We start from the raw sequence: 23,889 nt of genomic DNA, 5'->3' as shown, positions 1-23,889 counted from the left end.
CTGGTACATCACCACATAATTTCTAGTGTTGTCCTTTTTCAGTTTAAAGGATAGTTCTGTACTGTCCTAGGTGTCTTCCCAGGTCCTATTCATCTTTTACCCTTAAAAAGCTTTACTCGATGTTTCCTCATGCTACTTTAAATGTAATTGTTTTCTCTTTGACCTCCTATCCCCTTTGGCTGAACCACTTATCATAGTTCCTTTTTGTTATAGGTGTTATTCATCTATGTCTTTCCATTTCCAATGTAAGCATTTTCATGACAGGAACCTCGTGTAAATTTCGTATCCTCCATAAACATTCTTTCTGGGCATTCAAAAAGCATTTGTTAAATTATCTTCCACAATAGCTTTAAATAGCTGTATGTCAGGATTACCTGTTACTCTTTCTTTAGCTATTACTGTACTCAAGAGCTCTATTTCTGTATTTTTATTTGCCTCCTGTACATTTCTACAAATATGACTACTTTCTCCTGCTTCCTGCATAGTGCTGAATGGATACTCCTCAGAAAACTAAGGCCATTTAGCTACCCACCACCTTGTATACAGACACTTACTGAGGTAAAACCCCTGTGTATTTCAGCTATATCATCTGATCATGTCCCACCAATGACTTGAAGGAACCCAGCAATCCCTTTCTTCCTTCCATGTGGCTTCTTTCAGCTTCAGGTTTTCTGTGTCCTGTTTTTCTTGTAGATTGATAGATGTTAGCCAAAATTAAGAGGTAGAACATATATTCGCTATTTTATTTACTTAGCACATCTTTTGCACTGTGTTTATAGTATTCTAAGCTCTGTACAAATGTAATCTTTTTTAATCCTTATATTATTAACTACTCTATGAGGTAGGTGCTACTACACCCTCATAGGTGAAGAAACTGAGTCACGGGGAAGTGAAATAACTTCCAAAGTTACACAGATAGTAAGTAGCAGAATCTCTTACGGTTAATTTTTTTTGTCCTCAATACCTGCACTTTTGTACAATGTTAATTAGTGTTAATTTCCTAAGAAATAAAGACATTTTCATAAAATGAGTATAAGGAGACTCTGCCCATGTCTTTGAAACATTAAAAACATTTCTTAATGCAACAAAATAGTTTTAAAGATACTTCTACTCCCTCATTTTTCTCTATAGTGGTCTGGAATGAGTGAATAGGGCTTGGGGCATACAGAGTTTCCTCTCTCATCCACCAACTAGAGTATATTAGAATGACAGCTAGAGTTGAAATTGCCCTACCATATAAGTTACATGAAGACTTGAATCTTAGATGTTTAATTTTCAAAGGTCTGATCACAATCACTTCCATACCCCCTGGGTCCTCTGAATCCTAGTGGTACATTTGAAAGAGGTATCATTTACTAGGAGAGGCTTTTCCTTAAGGAGTCTTTCTAAAGGCTATAATATATACTACATTAGTTATATTTTTGTTGCATTACATAATTATGTTACATAATTGTTTTGGTTGGGTTGCTTAGTATGTTGCTTATCTGGTATTTTTCATCACATTTATATATCAAAACATTTTAGTTTTTATGTAAAATTATCTTTGGTCAATTTTCATGAAAACTCCATTAAATATCATACTGCATATATTGTATAGAACATGGAGAGAAATGTTTATAGATTCTTTTTATGTGTATGTAGTACTTAACACTCTTAACTTTCACCTTTTCTCTTTTTAGTTTTTTAGATGTTGGGGAATGTGAGTCTCTGGGATACCTATCAGTGTATGCATTGTTACTGGGCTTAGCTATCCCAGTTAATGAATAAATGAGTTAATTCCAAGCCTACATGAACAGAATTTTACCAGATCATTGCTAAACAAATACTATTTAAATGTAGATATGTGTCCATTTATAGATTACTTATTTTATGTTTCTCATAATCTGAAATATTATGTTTTATGTCCATAGGCTCCACTGGATCATACCAGTGACAAGTCACTTCTTGACGCTAATTTTGAGCCAGGAAAGAAGAACTTTCTGCATTTGACAGATAAAGATGGTGAACAACCTCAAATACTGCTGGTAAGCTACTTAGAAAACCCTGTTTTTATAATTTTTGTGCACTGTCACCTACTACTTGAGGATGCAGTTTCCTGAAGGAAATAAGATGTGTTTTGTAATTTGTGTAATAAATTAATATTTTTCATTTTCTGTTGGTTTAAGTGTGTAGAATAACATAGTTACACTGGACATCCATAGCAACATTATTTGTGTATACAGACTGTATATAGACCGTAGTCTGTTGCCACGTTGGATTTAACATATACTGCTGTCTTCAAGACCACTGCCATACCAGGGATGGGGGTGGGTCTAGGATAAGTCAGAGTGCCACAAGGATCTCCTGTGTTTCAGTAGTGACCCTTCCTTTGTTTAAGCATTTGCTTGGTTGCTGTAAATCTTCGGTGGTTTTCGTCTGGTTTTTCAGTATCTGCGACAAGGTCATTTCCATTCTCACTTCCTCCCCTAACCTGCCACCTTTTTTGGAATGACTGGTGTATACATTAAATGTTTCATTTCTATTCTTTTAATATTTATCCCAATTCACATTTCAGTAGACTTTCCTGTTCAGCCCAGTTGCCTTAGAGATATCTAATGCAGTAACTCCCAATTTGAGGGCTATTCCACCAGAGATTTTTTTTTTTTCCTCTCAGTACATTGTAGAGGACATGAGTTAAAAAAGAGTAAGAGGAAGGGACTGAGATGGCTGATTAGAAACAGCTGCGGTCCACAGCCCTTATGGAGAGGAATGAAAGGGGCAAGTGAATACAGCACATTCAACTGAAATATCCAGGTTCTCGCATTGTGACTGATTAGGCAAACAACTGGACTCAAAGAGAGTGAAGAAAAGCAGGGTGGGGCAATGGCCCACCCAGGAGAGGCACAAAGCCAAAGGAATCCCCACTCCCAGCCAAGGGAAGCTGTGAATGATTGTATGACTCTGCCCAGGAAACCACGCTACTTTCATGGATCTTTGCAACCCTAAGATCAAGAGATCCCCTCAGGAGCCCATGCCACCAGGATCTTGGGTCCTATACACAGAGCTGTGTGGAATCTTGGTAGAGCAGCCACTTGGGCACACATACAGACCCAAGAGTTTTACGTACTCCGACCCCAGGATCCCCAACAAGGTGGGAAGTCCATCCATATATATACCCCTAGGAAGGGGGCTGAATCCAGGGATCCAAGCAGCATTGTTCTGTGGGCCCCACTTCCACAGCACCTCACAAACTAAGACTCACTGGCTTGGAATTCAAGCCAGCCAATGGCAACAGGCTGGAGTCTGCCCGAGATGGGATGGAGTTCCCAGTGGGAGGGGTGGCCACCATCTCTGTGGTTCTGTTGACTCAGTCATTCCAGCTGCTGGCTTTGGAGGATTCAAATGGTCTGGACCAGGAAGGATTCCTCCCATTGCAGCACAGCTGCTTTGCCAGATTGTGGCCAAACTGCCTTTTAAGCTGGACCCTGATCCATTCCCCCTCACTGGCTAGGAGCTCTTTGCAGGGACTTCAGTCACTCTAGCCAGTGTTAAACAGACAGAGCTCTAATCTCTCCCTGGGATGGAGCTCTGGGTAGGGGAGAGGGGAGGCCACTGTTTCTGTGGTTTGGTTGACTCAGCCATCCAGACTGCCAGCTTTGGAGAGTTCAAACGTTCAAATGAGGAAGGGTCCCCACACAATGCAGCACACCTTCTCTACCAGAAGGCAGCCAGACTGCTTTAAGCATGCCTGATCCTGTTCCTCCTGACTGGGTGAGACCTCCCAACAGAGGTTTCCAGCAACTTCCTACAGGTACATTCAGGCCAGCAACAGGTCAGGACCCCCGGGACAGAGTTTCCAGAGGAAGGAGTAGATGGCCATCTTTGCTATTTCACAGCCTTCACTGGTGATACGTCCAGGTATGGGAAAAACTGAGGCAACTACGGCCTGGAGTGGACCCCCAGCAAACTGCAGCAGCCCTACGGCCTGATGGTTAAAAGTAAAACAAACAAGCAGAAAACGATAACAATAATACCAACAGAAAAGACCCCACACAATCCCTATTCAAAGGTCAGCATCCTCAAAGATCAGAGGTGGATAAGCCCACAAAGATGAGAAAGAGTCAACACAAAAACGTCGACAACTCAAAAAACCGGAATGCCTCTTCTCCAGATGACCTCAGTGCCTCTCCAGCAAAGGCACAGAACTGCTGAGGCTGAGATGGCTGAATTGACAGAAGTAGGTTTTAGAAGGTGGCTAATAACGAACTTTGCTGAGCTAAAGAAGCATGTTGTAACCCAATGCAAAGAAGCTAAGAATTGTGATAATACAGAAGCTGACAGCCAGAAGAGCCAGTTTAGAGAGGAACATTACCAACATTATGAAGCTAAAAAACACACTACAAGAACTTCACAGTGCAATCACAAGTATCAATAGCAGAATAGACCAAGTAGAGAAAAGAATCTCAGCGCTTGAAGACTGTCTTTCTGAAATAAGACAGGCAGACAAGAATAGAGAAAAAAGAATGAAAAGGAATGGACAAAACCTCCAAGAAATACGGGATTATGTAAAGAGACCAAACGTACAGCTGATTGGAGTACCTGAAGGAGACAGGAAGAATGGAACCAAGTTGGAAAATATACTTCAGGATATCATCCAGGAGAACTTCCCCAATCTAGCAAGACAGGCCAACATTCACATTCAGGAAATGCAGAGAACCCCAGTAAGATATGCCATGAGAAGATTAACCCCAAGACAATAATCATCAGACTCTCCAAGGTCAAAGTGAAATAAAAAATGTTAAGGGTAACCAGAGAGAAAGGCCAGGTCACCTACAAACAGGCAAACAGTAGACCTCTCAGTGGAAACCCTACAAGCCAGAAGAGATTAGGGACCAATATTCAATATTCTTAAAGGAATTTCCAACCCAGAATTTCATATCTGGCCAAACTAAGCTTCATGAGCAAAGGAGAAATAAGATCCTTTTCAGACAAGCAAGTGCTGAGAGAATTCATCACCATCAGGCCTGCCTTGCAAGAGCTCCTGAAGAAAGCACTAAATATGGGAAGGAAAAACCATTACCAGCCACTACAAAAATGAAGTACACAGACCAGTGACACTATTAAGCAACCATATAAACAGGCTGGGAAAATAACCAGCTAGCATCATGATGACAGGATCAAATTTGTACATAACATTATAACCTTAAATGTAAATGGTCTAAATGCCTTAATTAAAAGGCACAGAATGGTAAGCTGAATAGAGTCAAGACTCATCAGTATGCTGTCCTCAAGAGACCCATCTCATGTGCAAAGACACACAGGCTCAAAATAAAGGGAGGGAGGAAAATTTACCAAGCTAATGGAAAACAGAAAAAAGCAGGAGTTGCAATCCTAGTTTCTGACAAAACAGGGTTTACACCAACAATGATCAAAAAAGACGAAGAAGGGCATTACATAATAGTAAAGAGTTCAATCCAACAGGAAGAGCTAACTATCCTAAATATGTATGCACCCAATACAGGAGCATCCAGATTCATAAAGCAAGTTCTTAGAGACCAACAAAGAGACTTAACACTGCCACACAATAGCAGTGGGAGACTTTAACACCCCACTGACAGATCATTGAAATTAAACAGATTATTGAAAGACATTGTTAGACGGATCATTGAAACAGAAAATTAACAAAGATATTCAGTACCTAACTCAGCTCTGGATCAAGTGGACCTGATAGATATCTACAGAACTCTCTACCCTAGAACAACAGAATATACATTCTTCTCATCACCACACAGCAGTTACTCTAAAACTGATTACATAATCAGAAGTAAAACACTCCTCAGCAATTGCAACAGACTGTCTCTCAGACCACAGCACAATCAAACTAGAACTCAAGATTAAGAAATTCACTCAAGGCTGGGCGTGGTGGCTGAAGCCTTATAATCCCAGCACTTTGGGAGGCCGAGATGGGCGGATCGTGAGGTCAGGAGATCGAGACCATCTTGGCTAACACGGTGAAACCCCGTCCCTACTAAAAAAAATACAAAAAACTAGCCGGGCAAAGTGGTGGGGTAGCGGGCGCCTGTAGTCCTGGGAGGCGGAGCTTGCAGTGAGTCCAGATCGCGCCACTGCACTCCAGCCTGGGTGACAGAGCGAGACTCCGTCTCAAAAAAAAAAAAAAAAAAAAGGAAATTCACTCAAAATCACATGACTACAAAATTGAACAACCTGCTCCCGAATCACTCTTGAGTAAATAATGACATTAGGGCAGAAATCAAGAAGTTCTTTGAAACTAGTGAGAACCAAGAGACAACATACCAGAATATCTGGGATGCAGCTAAAGCAGGGTTAAGAAAGAAATTTATAGCACTAAACGCCCACATCAAAAAGCTAGGAAGATGTCAAGTTAACAACCTAACACTACAACTAAAAGAACTAGAGAACCGAGAGCAAACCCCAAAGCTAGCAGAAGAGAAGAAAAAACCAACATCAGCGCAGAAGTGAAGGAGATAGATAGAGACACAAAAAACCTTTCAAAAATCAACAAATCCAGGAGTTGGTTTTTTGAAAAAATTAATAAAATAGATAAACTGCTAGCTAGACTAATAAGAAAAGAGAGAATAATCAAATAAACACAATCAGAAATGATAAGGGTGATATCACCACTGACCCCCACAGAAACACAAACAACCATCAGAGAATATACTATAAACATCTCTATGCACATAAAGTAGAAAATATGGATAAATTCCTGGACACATATACCCTCCCAAGACTGAACTAGGAAGAAATTGAGTCTCTAAATAGACCAATTACAAATTCTGAAAATGAAGCAGTAATAAATAGCCTACCAATCAAGCCCAGGACCAAACAGATTTACAGTTGAATTCTACCAGAGGTACAAAGAAGAGCTGGTACCATTTCTACTGAAACTATTCCAAAATATTGAAAAGGAAGAACTCCTCCCTAACTCTTTGTATGAGACCAGCCTCATCCTGATACCCAAACCTGGCAGAGATACAACAAAAAAAGAAAACTTAAGACCAGTATCCCTGATGAACATCGATGCAAAAATCCTTAACGAAATACTAGCAAACTGAATTCAGCAGCACATCAAAAAGCTTGTCCACATGATCAAGTTGGCTTCATTCCCAGGATGCAAGGTTGGTTCAACATATGCAAATCAATACATGCGATTCATCACATAAACAGAACTAAAGACAAAAAACACATGATTATCTCAAAAGATGCAGAAAAGGCCTTCAATAGAATTCATTATCCCTTCATGTTAAAAACTCTCAGTAAACTAGGAATTGAAGGAACATACCTCAAAATAACAAGAATCATATATGACAGACCCACAGCCAATATAATCCTGAATGGGCAAAAGCTGGAAGCATTCCCCTTGAAAACTGGCACAAGACGAGGATGCCCTCTTTTACTACTCCTATTTAACATAGTATTGGAAGTTCTGACCCAGACAATCAGGCAAGAAAAAGAAATAGAAGATATTCACATAGGAAGAGAAGTCAGATTATTATCTTTGTTTGCAGATGACATGATCCTATATCTAGCACACCCCATCGTCTTATGATGTGTTTTCATAAAATCAGCTTAAGCTGGTAAGCAACTTCAGCAAAGTCTCAGGATACAAATTCAGTGGCAGAAATTGCTAGCGTTCCTGTATACCAACAATAGGCAAGCAGAGAGCCAAATCACTAATGAACTCCCATTCACAATTGCTACAGAAAGAAAATACCTAGGAATACAGCTAACAAGGAAAGTGAAGGACACCTTCAAGGAGAACTATAAACCACTACTCAGATAAATCAGAGAAGACATAGACAAATGGAAAAACATTCCATGCTTATGGATAAGAAGAATCAATATCTTGTTAATGGCCATACTACACAAAGTAATTTATAGATTCAGTGCTATTCCCATTAAACTACCATTGACATTCTTCAGATAATTAGAAAAATCTATTTTAAGATTCATATGGAACCAAAAAAGAGCCTGAATAGCCAACACAATCCTAAACAAAAAGAACAAAGCTGAAGGCATCATGCTACCCAACTTCAAACTATACTGCAAATCTACAGTAACCAAAACAACATACTACTGGTAAAAGAACAGATACATAGACCAGTGGAACAGAATAGAGAACTCAGAAATAAGCCCACGTATCTACAACTGTCTGATGATATTCAACAAACCAGACAAAAGCAGTGAGGAAAGGATTCTCTATTTAATAAATGGTGCTGGGAGAACTGGCTACCATATGCAGAAAATTGAAACTGGACCCCTTCCTTACACCACAAACAAAAATTAAGACAGATTAAAGACTTGAATGTAAAACCCAAAACTATACACAACCCTGGAAGAAAATCTAGGCAATATTATATAGGACACAGGTATGGACACATATTTCATGATGAAAACCCCAAAAGCAATTGCCCCAAAAGCGAAAATTGACAAATGGATCTAATTAAACGAAAGGGCTTCCACACAGCAAAAGAAACTATCCTCAGAATGACCAGCCAGCCTACATACAGAATGGGAGAAAATTTTTACAATCTATCCATCTGACAAAGGTCTAATATCCAGAATCTACAAGGAGCTTAAATAAATTTACATGAAAAAAACAGACCCATTAAAAAGTAGGCAAAGGGCATGAACAGACATTTCTCAAAAGAAGATACACATGCAGCCAACAAACATGGAAAAAAAGCTTAACATTACTGATCATTAGAGAAATGCAAATCAAAACCACAATGAGATACCATCCCACGCCTGTCAGAATGGCAGTTATTAAAAAGTCAAAAAACAAAAGATGCTGGCGAGGTTGTGGAGAAAAAGGAATGCTTTTAAACTATTGGTGGGAGAGTAAATTAGTTCAATCATTGTGGAAGATAATGTGGTCATTCCTCAAAGACCTAGAGGCAGAAATACCCTTTGACCCTGCAATCCCATTACTGGGTATATAGGCAAAGGAGTAGAAATCATTCTGTTATAAAGATACATGCATGCATATGTTCACTACAGCACTATTCACAATAGTAAAGACATGGAATCAACCTAAATGCCCATCAATGATAGACTGCATAAAGAAAATGTGGTACATTTACACCACAGAATACTGTGCAGCCATAACAACTAACGAGATCATGTCCTTTGCAGGGAGATGGATGGAGTTGGAAGTCATTATTCTCAGGAAACTAACACAGGAACAGAAAACCAAACACTACATGTTCTCACTTGTAAGTGGGAGCTGAATGATGAGAACACGTGAACACAGGGAGGGAACAACACACACTGGAGAGGGAGGGAGAGCATCAGGAAGAATAGCTAAGGGATACTGGACTTAATACCTAGGTGGTGGCATGATCTGTGCAGCAAACCACCATGGCACACATTACCTGTGTAACAAACCTGCACATCCTGCGCAGGTACACCTGAACTTAAAAGTTGAAAAAAATAAGAATTTAAAAAATTAAAATGCCAAAAAAAGATTAAGAAAACCTGTTCTGATTTACCTCACTCTTTTACAGGCTGAGAAATCTAAGGCTTTATGGACTTTTTCAGAATCCTTCTGTTTAATGACACTTTGCTCAGGAAAGATTGTTCTGTTTGATGCTTTTCATTTAGAAGTTTATTGTGAATAACAATGCCTGTCTGGACACTAGACAGTAATTAAACACAGTCCATCTGTACTGAAGCGGTAACAGAATATGCTCTCTGATCTTCATTAATTGCATCATTTATTTTTATGATATCATGAGAAGATTTTGATTAGTCCGAGTGACATTGAAATCTAAAATAACTATTAAATTAGGGAACTCTGGATTCACAACACAGGGATTCATGTTTTTAAATGCATAAGAATTCTTCAATTCTGTCCCAATTGCTTGTGCCATTTTTATGTCCCTTAATCCTTTTCAGCATCTTCCTTATTAAAATGAAGTTTCTTGTTGGAGACAGTAGGAAGCTATCCATCTCATCCAACAATAATTGTGTGTCCCCTGTGTGCTAGGCCTACCTGGCAAGGATGATATAAAAATGACTGATAGTGTCATCAAGGAGTACAATGGTACTTTTGACTTATTAGTACCAAAAATCTTCTGTCATGTAAACAGAAAATTTGAAAGAAAATTTAGAAAGTAACACTTTGGAAGGGGACATGAGCAACTTTCCAAATTGTTTTGTATCAGGCATCATTCAAACCTTCCTACAGGAAATGGTGAGTGCTATTGTTTCAGCAAGATTTGCTATTTACTAACTATTTGAATATGTTGCATTTTAGGAGGATTCCAGTGCTGGGGAAGACAGTGTTCATGACAGGTTTATAGGTCCGCTTCCAAGAGAAGGTTCTGTGGGTTCTACCAGTGATTATGTCAGCCAAAGCTACTCCTACTCATCTATTTTGAATAAATCAGAAACTGGTAAGATTTGTTGTTGTATTTTCATAAAATCATAGGGCATTAGCTCCAAAGTAATCTTAGCAATTTCAAGCCTAATCCTCTTATTTTATGGATAAGAAAACTGACACCTAGAGCAGGAGTACTAGCTAGCAGCCACAAAGTTAGGAAAAGTATGTGGTTTACTTTTCCTTCAACCCATTGTTGTTTCTACTATATTGCTGCTGCAACTATTTAATAATAATATAAATATTATCGAATATTATGTTTTGAAGGAAGACTTTTCTTTTTTCTTTTCTTTTCTTTTCTTTTTTTTTTTTTGAGACAGTCTTACTCTGTTGCCCAGCCTGGAGCACAGAAGCATGATAATGGCTCACTGCAGTCCTTGAACTCCTGGAGTCAATCAATCCTCCCACCTCAGTCCCCTAAGTAACTGAGATTATAGGTGTCCTGGGCACAGTGGCTCACACCTATAATCCCAGCACTTTAGGAGGCCAAGGCAGAAGGATTGCTTGAGCCTGGGAGTTGGAAACCAGCCTGGGCAACCTAGCCAGACATCATCTGTACAAAAATCAAAATAAAAAAATTAGTGGGGCATGGTCGCTGTTGCTTGTAGTCCCAGCTCCTCAGGAGGCTTAGGTGGGAGGATTGCTTGAGCCCGGGAGGTCTAGATTGCAGTGAGCCATGATGACGCCACTGTACTCAGGTGATTGATTGAGACCCTGTCTCAAATAAAAAAGAAAAAAGAAAAAAAGTTCAAGACTTCTTTTTAATAATTTTCTATTTTGACTATACTCTTAAATTTTTAAAGTAGACTTCCTCCAGAAAGGAAAGTCTGTGTTGTCTACTTTTAACAGTACTTCCATTTTGAAGCACATGGGCCATGCTTATTTTATGGTTCTGTTGTGTTATCTTTTAGTTTAATCATGTGCTTGAAATGAATCATGTCATTTTGAAATTTGTTTTTTCCTGAATATGATTAAGCCTACATTTTTCAATTTTTTCACTGTATTGAGCAAGTAAAATAGCTTTTTTATGCAAAGGTTTATTTACATATAAGATTCTGTAATTGCTTAATGAATAAATCTTGATAAATTTACATATTATTTCATCTTAAAACAAATCTTTGCAACAGATAGTATGCATAAAATAATAGATAGTATGTTTTATGTTGAAGGAAATGGAAACTGGGGTTCAGAGAAGCCTTTGATTGCATATCTCATTAATGGTGTTTCATGCTAAGTATGGCTTCAGAAACTTTACTCTTAGAACTTCAAAACAGAGGTGATTTTAAATATTACATTACAAATATCAGTGTAAAAAGAACACTATAGTGTTACATTGCAGATTTCTTATTTTTAATTTTATTATGTTATAGAGATAGGGTCTTGTTTTGTCACCCAGGCTGGAGTGCAATGGTAAGATCATAGCTCACTGCAGCCTTGAACTCCTAGGCTCAAACGATCCTCCCACCCCAGCCTCCCAAGTAGCTTAGTACTACAGGTGTGCACCACAATGCCTGTCTTTTAAATTTTTGTAGAGATGAGGTCTCACTATGTTGCTCAGGCTAGTCTTGAGGTGATCTTCCTGCCTCAGCCTCCCAAGTAGCTAGTATTACAGGTAAAAGCCATGGTGCCCAACTCCAGATTTTGTTTTAATGTCATCTGTAATCTTTCATTTACTGTATTTTAGAATTTAGAATAATTTCCTCATATCTAGTTATTGTGCAGCTTTAGTGGTTTATTTGTTCTGGAAATAATAGTAACACCTGATTATGTTTGGTATTTAGGATCCTTTCTATCAGTAGAACTTTTTGTAGCAAACAACCACAATAAAAAAGAATACAAAATTATCTTTGATTTCAGATAATAGGAGGTAATAAAACTGTTTCCCATCACACTATCTAGAGTAGTGATTCTCAGATTTTAATTTCTTTAAAAATTAATTTTGGGGATACTTGTTAAAAATGCAGATTCCGGCCGGGCACAGTGGCTCACTGTTGTAATCCCAGCATTTTGGGAGGCCGAGGCGGGCAGATCACCTGAGGTTGGGGTTTGAGACCAGCCTGGCTAACATGGTAAAACCCTGTGTCTACTAAAAATACAAAAATTAGCTGGCCATGGTAGCAGGTGCCTGTAATCCCAGCTACTCGGGAGACTGGGGCAGGAGAATCATTTGAACCCACGAGGTGGTTGCAGTGATCTGAAATTGTGCCACTGCACTCCAGCCTGGGCAACAGAGCAAGACTCCGTCTCAAAAAAATAAAAAAGAAAAAATGTAGGTTCCAAGGCATTACTTCCCAAAATGCTGATACAGCTGCTCTGTAGTAGCCTGGAAGAAACTGCATTTTGTTTTAAATAAGCACCCTAGATTATTCTGAGATAACTGAAACACTGTGAGAGAGTTCCAGATTTAACAAATCAAGATTCTTGCGATATTTGCCTTGTCTTCTGACAGTTGATTCAGTCATTTTTGCACCAAGTATTTACAGAACTCCTACTTTGTGCTGTGTACTAACTTCAACTTCCTGTGGCTCTCTGAGGCCTGTGAATTCCTTGAGACTAAGACATGCTTTTTAAAAACGCTCTTTCTTTGATTATACAAATATAATACATGTCATTGTCTTACTATAAAATAAAAACGTGAAAATAATTTACAGTATTACTAGCATCACTTCTAGCAACTTTGCATATTTTTATCTTATCTTTCCTCTATATGTGTACTTTTCAGAAAATGGAGAATCCTGAGTAGATTTTGATCAATGTTTTCACTTAATACTATATGAGGAGTAATTTTAATGTTATTAAATAGTATTTTAATATGGGGCTTTAAATGGCTGAAAAATAGTTTCATTGTATAGGTTTAGATATTTAAACTATAGTTATTAATATTACTGATACTATTATGAACATTCTTATACATACATTTTGTTTTCATCTCTGATTATTTCCTAAAGATAAAAATTTTCAGAAATTATATTAGTAAGTTGAAGTTTACTTTAAAAAATATTTTTAGAAGTCTTTGCTATATATTGCCATGTAATCATAGTCTTTGCTCACATTTACTGTTCCTCACACACCTCTGCTTCACTCCCTTTCCCTGCCTGTAGATTTTCCTGCAGTGTTCTAGAGGTCCTGCCTTTCTGAGTTACTCTATAAGCTCCCAAAGGGGTTATATTCAGAAATTATTTTATCAGGGGTTGTGTTCAGAAATTATTTTATCAGATAAAATTATTTTGTCAAAGTACTGAGTTTGCATTTTCCTTAAGAAATTGTTATAAATTTTGGCACCATGTGTGAAATGTTCTTATTAGACAGTGCTCTCATGATTTTAACTTGGGGCTCTAGAAACACATTTTTCAGTAAAGCAATGGGTTTGGGTATTCAACATACTCTTTCCTGTCTCTTTCCTACCACGTCCCACTGGTAGCCACTATTGATAGGAGATGGTGGGTGGGAGAGAAATAAGGAGAAGATGGAAGGCTAATGTGAACTTACAAGTGATTAGAAACTAAATCCATGATACCTGTCTTTGGCCAGTTTCTTTAACAACCTTTTTATCTACTTCAAGAGTTGGCCTATTTGATTCTACTTCACTGGGCCTATTTGATTTCTCCTTTCCTAGTGGTTGGTTCTGTTTAGGATTTCTTTTTGCATGTGCCCTCTACTGGATGGTATATGTTCTTATATTCTTCTTGCTTACTGACTTATACTAAAGATATTGATTCATGACTATTTCAGATGTAGAATCCACTTGTTAATAGCTGCCATTTGAAGTTTGTTGATTTAGACAATGCCTAATGAGAAAGATTTCTGTTAATTCATTAGCACTTTTAATAGTGTCGCCAAAATCTTTATACTTTTGGAAAATAGTACATTTATGTGACACAGTGTTCATTCTGTTTAAATATGGTGCCAAATCAAGTACAAAAGATCATAGAGTTATATGTGATTTTTATAGCTAATGGTAAAATAAAGAGCCATGGCAAAAATTAATTGCCATTACTCTCTTCTTCTCTTCTCAAGCCTACCCCCGAAACATTTTTTTAAGCCCAGTAAAGGGAAACAAGGTCACAAACAAGTGATACATGATTGATGTGTATGTACACAAAGGATGATAATAGTACTCATTTACCTTGTAAGGCTCCAAGTAGATTGGTTCTACCCCAGACTGTTGGGGAATTGGGAGAAGGAGGACGGAGAAGAAGGGAAATCCCAGGGCAGCCTCAGCTCAGAAAAAGATACAGAACAACCTGGTCTCCTGGCCAAAGTGCTGTTGTTTGTGGGAAAGGATCTGTTTGTATGAACTAATGAAATAATGTTTTTTATTATTAATAATCAGGTTAGATACCATACAAACTTGGGTTACTTGTAAGTCATACACATTGCCTCCTCATGTGCATCTGCTACTGTGCTAAGTAATAGGAGAGAGAGAAATCAGATTCAACCCCTGCTTTCACAGTCTGATGAGGAAGACATATAAGCAAACAGGTCATTACAAAACAGTGAGATAAAGGCTCTAATACGGATTAAATATAGGATCCTATGAGAACAACTCAAGTGGGGAGTAGTCTGGAATAGAAGCATTTTAAAATAATACAGTGATGTAGATTAAGATATAAACCACCCATGCATACACGGTTCTTAAAATAAAGATGAAAAAAATAAAAGTTTGAACCTTAGTACAAAGTTAAAAGCAGATAGCTACCATACTTGGTCTTTTCTTGGAATCATACAAGCACAGATGGTGTGGGATCCATATTACCCTTTGCACAGCATGCTGATCTATAGAATTTCATTGACAGGCTTGTGGAAACAGATGAAGTCACTCTGCATTACTTAGAGTCTCAGCTTTTGTGAGTTTGCATGTAGTGAATTTATCTTGTATGTTATTCATTCTTACAGAAATTGGTTTATAGGACTTAATGACAGGGATAACTGGTTCTGTGTAGTCTTTCTACATTGGATGTGTGTGATGCTATTTAAAGTAATATGTTTATACTTTTCCATTATAATCTAGTTTTAATATGTTTAAAAGTTTAATATGCTTAAACTTTTAGATTTGGGGGAAAAAGATTATGTCTATGCCAGTAACACATACTTTACTAAACATATTACCCTTGAAATGTTATTTAATGTCATATAATCTCCATGTGTATCTCTGGACATATCTATAACAAGGTATCCTGACATTTTCTGCAAAACAAAGCCTACTTAGAGCACATATTAGAAAAGGGATCTTTTCTTAGGTGCTATTGAACAAATTGAAATAATTTCCAAATGAGTAGTAACTTTAACCTCTGAATCTTTACTATGAATTAAATTCTTAATATGTTTTTGTTATTTTTAATGTAAATACTGATTAATGTATATTTGTATTTTCTCTTTAAAGGATATGTGGGACTAGTAAACCAAGCAATGACTTGCTATTTGAATAGCCTTTTGCAAACACTTTTTATGACTCCTGAATTTAGGAATGCATTATATAAGTGAGTATTCTGAAAAATTTTGTAAGTAAAATTGATTTAAGAATGAAAATATTGCCTTTAACAAAATTTATCTTCTTGCAGTTATTTTAAAATTTGGGGCATTTCTCACACCATAAGATGTAACTTCTTTCCTTACATAATAACAAAGATCTTGTGAAAAACAGGTATATGGAAAATGTGTGCAGAGAGAGAATCAGAAGTATATAGAGAGCAAAAGGATAAAATTGATAAGATTTACATATAGGGTAAAAAGCTTCCCTCTCTCGTAGCCTTAACACCCTTTATGAAGAAATAAATAACTACTTTTGAGATAATTTGAATATATAAATCCATACTCTCCTTCCACCTATCAATTTAAGAATCCAGAGGTTTTTTTTTTTTTAACTTGCAAGTTTTGTTTCTAATTAAAATACAATATTTACAGCTTGTGTCATGTGCCTGTGTGTGCATGTGCATGTGTGTGTGTGTTTCTAAAAGACTCCATATACATCAGATGGTTTAAAATGCTCTATGGAGGAAGTCTATATTTAAGTAAACCCTGAAGTCAGACATTTATTTTTATGAATATCCTATTATGACACATTTAACACACCTTTGCTTTGTATATTTTCTTTAAGATAAACACATAATTTTTTAGTTTTTAAGGATACTTTTAAGTATGAGTAAACTGATTTTTTTCCCTTTTTTTGTGTTACTTTCCAGTAACATCTTTAAATTACTGTAAATATGTATATAGGTTATTTTTGGAACTTTTAATATTGCTGATTGTATTACTCAGACAACATTATATCACCATTAAATTCATCTATCAGCTTGTCATCTGAACTTAACTTGTAAAAGTTGACGTATTTGTCATTCCGTATGCATGTATCACCCTGTAGTGTTTAAATGCTAGGCACTTGGTGGATAGAGAGGGAATTAGATATAAGATCTTTGTTCTTGAGTAATTTATAAATCTTTCTACAATAGCAATATGTGTATGTTTGAAATGGTTTAAATAACATTTAAAGACAGCCAAATACCATTAGAGCTTAAAGAGAAGAAAGGTTGGTGAAACTTGGAGAAGAAAGTAAGCTTCAGGTAGGTCATGAAGCTAGGTATAGTTTGGCCAGGTTGAGAAGAAAGAGAATACACTGTGCAGATAGGAGGCTTGTCAAAAGTGAAAGTAAATAATAGTAAGAGCTACCTGAGTGTTAGTTATTGTTTGTATCAGGTAGTGTTCTGAGCACTTTATATATAGACTCACTTAATTCTCATAGTAACTGTATGAATTTTATGCTATTACTGTCAGCATTTTATAAAGAAGGTAACTGAAGGCACATAGAAATAGCTTTGCCTGAAAGCACACTGCTAGAAGTTGCACCTAGTAGATGCCAGGATTCACTACTCTATTCTGCCTATACACTAGCTGACGCCAACAAGCACAGTGTGTTGCAGGGGGGTCCAGGAGATCATCACCAGAGTTTTGTCAGAGTACTGGAGGATGAAGTTAATAGATAGAGTTCAGAGCCTGCTCTCAAAACTAGCACAGACCAGATAGCTGGACGATAGGCCTGTTTTGGAGAGTATGCATAGGAACGGGGATCATGGACACTTGTTTAACCATCTGTTTTAATACTTGGAAAGTAGACTGTAAATTTACAGCACTGTAGGGGAAATTAAGAGCATAGCCAGGGTTATTCATCATCTAACATGCATTGGACACTTACTACACAGTAACGCCAGGCATTCTTTTTAGGTATAAGGATTAGAGTGATGAGTAAGACAAAGTACCTCATTTAGAGCTTATATAAAACTACATATAAGCTCATTTCACAGAATCATATATGGTAGGTAGAAAATAAAGCAGAATAATGTGGAAGGAGTAATTGTCAGGAGAAGAGAAGGGGAGGGTCACAGCTTCAGGTAGTAGACAGTAAGGGCCTCCCTGAGGACATTCCAGGAACTTCACAGGAACAAGCCCTCTAAAGGTTTATGGTAAGAGCATACAAGGCATAAGAAGCCAGAAGTGTGAAGGTCTTCGAAAAACAAAAGAAACTAGAAATCCATTGTGACAATCCCAGTGAGTAAGGAAGTGGGAGCCAGACATGAGGTCAAACAGAAAGGAAGGCCTTGAGATTGTGAGAATAGAATGAAGTTTATAGCAGGTAGGGAAACAAAGCCTGAGAGCACTCATGATGTTTCTTAATGTAGAACTAAGAACCTCATTGAACTATCCACAGAGTAGTGCTAGTGTAAAAGGATAAACTATCCACAGAGTAGCGCTACTGTAAAAGAATAGACTAGCCACAGAGTAGCACTAGCGTAAAAGGATAGACTAGAGAGTAGTGCTAGTGTAAAAGGATAGACTAGAGAGTAGTGCTAGCGTAAAAGAATTGACTATCCAGAGAGTAGCGCTAGCATAAAAGGATAAACTATCCAGAGAGTAGCGCTAACGTAAAAGGATAGGGTTTTGTTTATTTTCTTTACTTTTTGTGAAGAAGGCCAATAGATAACCTGCCACTTGATTTGGAGTCATGTATGTGATGTGTTAAATACATTGTTTTAGGGAAATTTATATAGTGCAGTGTGCAGGATTGATCTAAAAGACAGAGAACCCTGGAGGAATCTGTTATTAAACCAGGCATGGATATATTAGAGTCAGAATGATGATGGTGGCAGTGGTTATATTTGAGATTGAAAACTAACATGGCTTAGTAACAAATTATACTTAGGAGTAAAGGAAAGGAAAGAATCACACATGCACCAAAGTTTCTAACTTAGGTGACTAAAGTAACGGCAAGTACCAGCAAGATTTAAAACCTTTTTAGGTATTTGTACCAGGACTAAAGGACAGGTGAGAATTCAGTCTTATTACAGTAATTCCTCCCTATTAGTGAATTTCCTACACAAGAAATTTGAGCATTTTCTCTTTTAACCAATGTTTTCTCACAGTTACCAAGAGAATTTTTGATCTCATAATGCCAGTTATAAGTACCCGCTATTGAAGATAACCAGAAAAAAGGGAGCTGGGGATTGAGAATAGAAGAGCGGAGGATTAAAGCAGAAGTCAGGTATTGAATAGAGGTGTTTGCAGGGAAGGCTTAAGAAGAAAAAGGTGAAATGTACTTCATTCACTTCTGTGAGGCAGAAGGGAGTGCCAGTGTGTCAAAAACGGAAGATGAGAACAGAGCTGTGACTTCTCATTCCTAAAGTAAGAAAAATATTGAACACTCTAATAGAAAGCCATACCCAAAAGAAAAAAAAAAGCCTTTTAGTATGTCTGTAAAGTGTGACAGGGAAAAATTAAAACTCAGACCTCCTTTTGAAACTAAAAAGTGGGAAAACAGCAATCTTACTGCTAACTTAAGATATAAAATAACTTTAATATTGTCACTTAATATTTTGTCTTAGATGTATATTATGAATATAGAATTATTTTAAAAGACTTTTGTGGGTACATTACCAACTTTAGTACCTCAATCTTATTTCTTTCCATGAGATCTTAAGTTCTTCAGTTGGGAATTCACTTGTTATTGAGACAGTAGCTGTAGCTAGGGCTAGACTGCTGTTTATCATAAGTTTGTGAGGGTGAAAATCTTACCTGAATTATTATTTAGTTTACTCTCTTGTATTTCCTTTTAAAATCTTTTTATTACAGAAAATTTTAAACATTCAAAAAAAGGGAAGTAGGCTGAGTGCGTGGTTCACACTTGTAATCCTAGCAGTTTGGGAGGCGGAGGTGGGTGGATCTCTTGAGGTCAGGAATTTGAGACTAGCCTGGCCAACATGGTGAAACCCAGTCTCTACCAAAAATACAAAAATTAGCCAGGCGTCATGGTGCATGTGTATAATCCCAGCTACTCGGGAGACTGAGACAGGAGAATTGCTTAAACCCAGGAGGTAGAGATTGCAGTGAGCCAAGATTGTCCCACTGCACTCCAGCCTGGGCGACAGAACGAGACTCCTTCTCAAAAAAAAAGACAAATAGTGTAATGACTCCCTCTTCACCAGTCATTCAGCTTTGAATATTATTAATATCAACTCATAATCAATCGTTTTTGTCTATACCCTCCAACTTGATTATTTGGAAGCACACGTCCATCATATCATCTGTAAATTACATCTCAGGTCAGGGCTATGATTTCCCTGATTGCCTCGTTTAACAGTTTGTTTAAATCAGGATCCATATGAGCTGTATATTGCAATTGATTAATAAAATTCTTAATCTGTTTAATTTGTTTATAATCCTCTTTTATCTTTTTTCATCCTTGCAATTTATTCCCTGCAAAAAATAGAAAGAAAACTGATGTCATCTATCCTATAGTTTTCCAGTTCGGGTTTTGATGGTTGTATATTGTAGTATCTCATGTAATAGTATTCTTCTGTTTCCTGTATTTTTGTGAATTAATAATTAGGACAGAGGTTATGGTCAGATTCAGGTGCCACACTTAAATGAGCTTTGCCTTTTTTTCTTGAGAACTTTTGCCTTATTACGCCTTTTCTTATTAAAATCAAAAGTTCTTCTGAATTTATGAATTAGGGAAACACTAATGTTTCATTAGATATTATTCATTTCAATTAGCATTCAAACTGTATAGCTTCCAGGATTAAAATCTTACATTATTATGATTTTGATATTAATTATACTTCTAAATAATAAAATTATTTTATAATTTATTAACATTTTGTTTTAATAGGTGGGAATTTGAAGAATCAGAAGAAGATCCAGTGACAAGTATTCCATACCAACTTCAAAGGCTTTTTGTTTTGTTACAAACCAGCAAAAAGAGAGCAATTGAAACCACAGATGTTACAAGGAGCTTTGGATGGGATAGTAGTGAGGGTACTAATTCTCTTGTAATGATAAGTGTTCTAATATTCAGACAATTCTAAGAGACAATAATATTACAAACACATTACACATAACTTAATTACCTTTATCTGAAACCTTTCATTGCAAGTTTGTTGTCCTAGATTTTCTAACACATTTCGTAACTCTACAATGAAAAATAACAAACATGATGAATATTGTAGCACCATAAAGTATATACTATTTGTAGAATGCTGCAATCTCTTTATTTTCTGGTGTATGAATGCCTTTTCGTGACTGTCATATATATTCTTGTGTTCTTTTTTAAATTTGGCATTATTTAAAGTAGACTTTTCAATATTTCTGCCTATTTGCTTTTAAACAACAGATTGTTTCATTACATTAAGTTGATTGCTATTTCTAATTGAATTTTATCTTAAAATAGCTTGGCAGCAGCATGATGTACAAGAACTATGCAGAGTCATGTTTGATGCTTTGGAACAGAAATGGAAGCAAACAGAACAGGTAATTTACATCTCTCAAATCCAGGGGACTGTTTCCTAATAAATCACTCATTACCTTAAATGACTTTTATTCCATTGGAATGTTTTGGAACTTGGGGATTAGTCTCCTGGTTAAAGTACCCAATGGGGAATTGAAAGTACTGAGCTCTCATTAGCCATTAACTGAATTATAAATTCCATCATTAAACCACCCTAGACTTCAGTTTTCTCATCTTTAAGGAAATTGGGCTGTATAACCTGGGAGATGTCTTTTAGCTCTGAAAATTATACATTTAAAAGCTGTATATATGTGTTTTGGGGATGATTTTTGAACAGCATTTTCAGATAATTAGGTAAATTATATGTCCTGTAGTCTGTAACACTAGTCATGAAGCATTACTTTTATTTTGACCAATGGAAGTATAGTCTTATGTATTTGACATTTAGGATCCTCATTAATATGACCCTATTCCTATGTAATGGAAAGAGGAGCAGGTTAGGAGTGGAAAGAACATTAGATATTAGGATGAGGAGTAAGGCTGAATGGGATGGGGCTCAGTACATGGGAGGATTTATGCTGGGTATACTAAAAGAAGGTCACAGGGATAAAAGGGGAGGAGTATATAAGGTAGCTAGAAGGGTCTGATATCTGATTGGAACTACTGTGATGGCTTGGACCAGAGTTTTTCAAAATGTAGATTACAATCTATTCACGGCTTATAAAATCAGTTTATTAGACCTACAACAGTATTTTCAAAAAATGGAATAGAATAGAACATAAGAGAACATCACATTAGAGTAAGTATTATTTTATGAAGCTCTTGTTAAAGTTGCATGCACTAGGTTGCAGTATAAATTACTTTCTTATGGTGATTTGCTATTCAGTATTTGAAAAACACTGGTTTGAACCACTTCAAAAGGCTGGCCTAGGTGAAGAAGACAGTCACATATGACTGATGCTGATGAATGAAGAAGGCTTCATTAAATAAGTGGTATTAGTGTAGACAGTGATGGTCAATCCACTTTAAAGGCTTATAAATCCTATTTGTTTGAAGAAATGTAAATTTATGAAAGAGGCAAAATGTAGTACACTTATCCTCATGCCTATTCTTACTTAGGAGATAACGAAAAAATTTAAGTTCATTTAATGATCTAGTTTCTCTCCATAGTCTTATGGGGCTGTGTTTTAGTAACTATGTAGATGGTATTGGGGGCTGTTTCTTTTTCATAGGTCTGAAGTTGCCCTTCTTCCTTGTTACATCCCTTTCTGTGGGTCAACACTTCCGTTAAGATCAGTTGGGGCATTCCTACTGAGTTCCTAAGTTTTGGAACAAGACTCTTTGGTACAAGACTCTTTGGTTGTTACTTAGGGAGTTACCTGCTGCCTTTGAGTCAGAAAAGCCCTAGTTAACTAAGTTTGGGGACTAGGTGAGAGATCCATTCTTTTAGGTGAGGATATTTTGAGAGAGATGGATTTTAAGATTTTTTTTGAATTTCCATACATTTTTAAAAGATTGTTGTATAATATTTCTCCATAAAATTGTTCTGTGTATATTACTGAAAGCTAAAAGGTTTGATTTGCATCTTGAGCTAGAGGATATGATTTATACATCAGAATATATTATTGTGAGAAGTGGTGATAGACATATGTAAGTTATAAAACTCAACCAATTGTTTAACTGTATAATTATTCTTAATGTAAACGCTGATAATTTTGAAGAACGGCCTCTATAAGGGAGTGAGATAACACTGCGTACATACAGGCCTTATACATAAAAAACGTAGACAGAGCCATCAATAAGAGCTGACTCACATAGATGAAGAGTAATGAAATGCTTCATTAAATAGAAATCGTAGTTGTATATTATTTGCAGCAAACTCGACTCAAGGTTCAGATGCTCATCTATATTATAATTGGATCGATTTTTTTAGGTGATTAATATGTGTTTTCTACATTTTTTCTAAAGGAGAAGGAGTAAAATAGAAGTTAGAGAGGATTAAACAATAATTAAATTAACAACTTACCTCATAAGCCATTACATTACTTCTAATTAAATATATAATAATAATTATAGATAAATATTAATGTTTTCTAAGATTCTAGCTGTAAATATCAATATCCTTTTGTAAACCATTCTAAAAGTGTAGATTGTTACATGTTTTAAAGATTACTTTTAAGGAACACTTAAAATGTAAATATTTTATTTTAGGCTGATCTTATAAATGAACTATATCAAGGCAAGCTGAAGGACTACGTGAGATGTCTGGAATGTGGTTATGAGGGTTGGCGAATCGACACATATCTTGATATTCCGTTGGTCATCCGACCTTATGGGTCCAGCCAAGCATTTGCTAGTGTGGTGTGTACCTTTCACCTGACTGCTTGTGTATCCTTACACAGAATACATAATAGCACAGTGGTATAATCTCTTGTAAGGTAAGTATCATCCTAGATACACCTTCTTGGGTTGTTAGTCATTCCTGCATTTAAATTAGCAAGATCTAGAAGATTTTTGACCCTTCAGTGAGTCCTAATAGTGCATGTATTATAAGAGAGAAAGTGAATGCAAATGTACTGCCTCATGGTTCAGTGTTTTATTCTTTTGGAGAGGTGATTAGATGATTTCACTTTTATCTTTTTTTTCACCTCTAAACAGTCTATGTTATAAATGCTGTTATTATGACCACCTTTTGCATTGGAAAGTACTTTTT

The 23,889-nt window shown here is 36.6% G+C and overlaps 1 protein-coding gene across 5 annotated transcripts in view; it reads left to right on the top strand.

Moving 5' to 3' along the window:
- USP47 (ubiquitin specific peptidase 47) overlaps positions 1 to 23,889 on the top strand; it is a 121,909-nt gene that overhangs the window by 41,260 nt on the left and 56,760 nt on the right. For all 5 annotated transcript variants that reach the window (XM_017881605.1, XM_017881604.1, XM_017881601.1 and 2 more), the window contains 6 exons: positions 1,911 to 2,024; positions 10,280 to 10,418; positions 15,786 to 15,882; positions 20,562 to 20,707; positions 21,120 to 21,199; positions 23,388 to 23,537. In XM_017881605.1, the coding sequence (XP_017737094.1) occupies positions 1,911 to 2,024; positions 10,280 to 10,418; positions 15,786 to 15,882; positions 20,562 to 20,707; positions 21,120 to 21,199; positions 23,388 to 23,537 (726 nt within the window). The remainder of the gene's footprint in view (positions 1 to 1,910; positions 2,025 to 10,279; positions 10,419 to 15,785; positions 15,883 to 20,561; positions 20,708 to 21,119; positions 21,200 to 23,387; positions 23,538 to 23,889) is intronic.

Source organism: Rhinopithecus bieti, unplaced genomic scaffold (genome assembly GCF_001698545.2).
Source record: "Rhinopithecus bieti isolate Rb0 unplaced genomic scaffold, ASM169854v2 scaffold_11944, whole genome shotgun sequence".
Lineage (NCBI taxonomy): Eukaryota > Metazoa > Chordata > Mammalia > Primates > Cercopithecidae > Rhinopithecus > Rhinopithecus bieti.
Note: the sequence above shows the minus strand (reverse complement) of the source record. Positions and strands in the feature narration are given on the sequence as shown.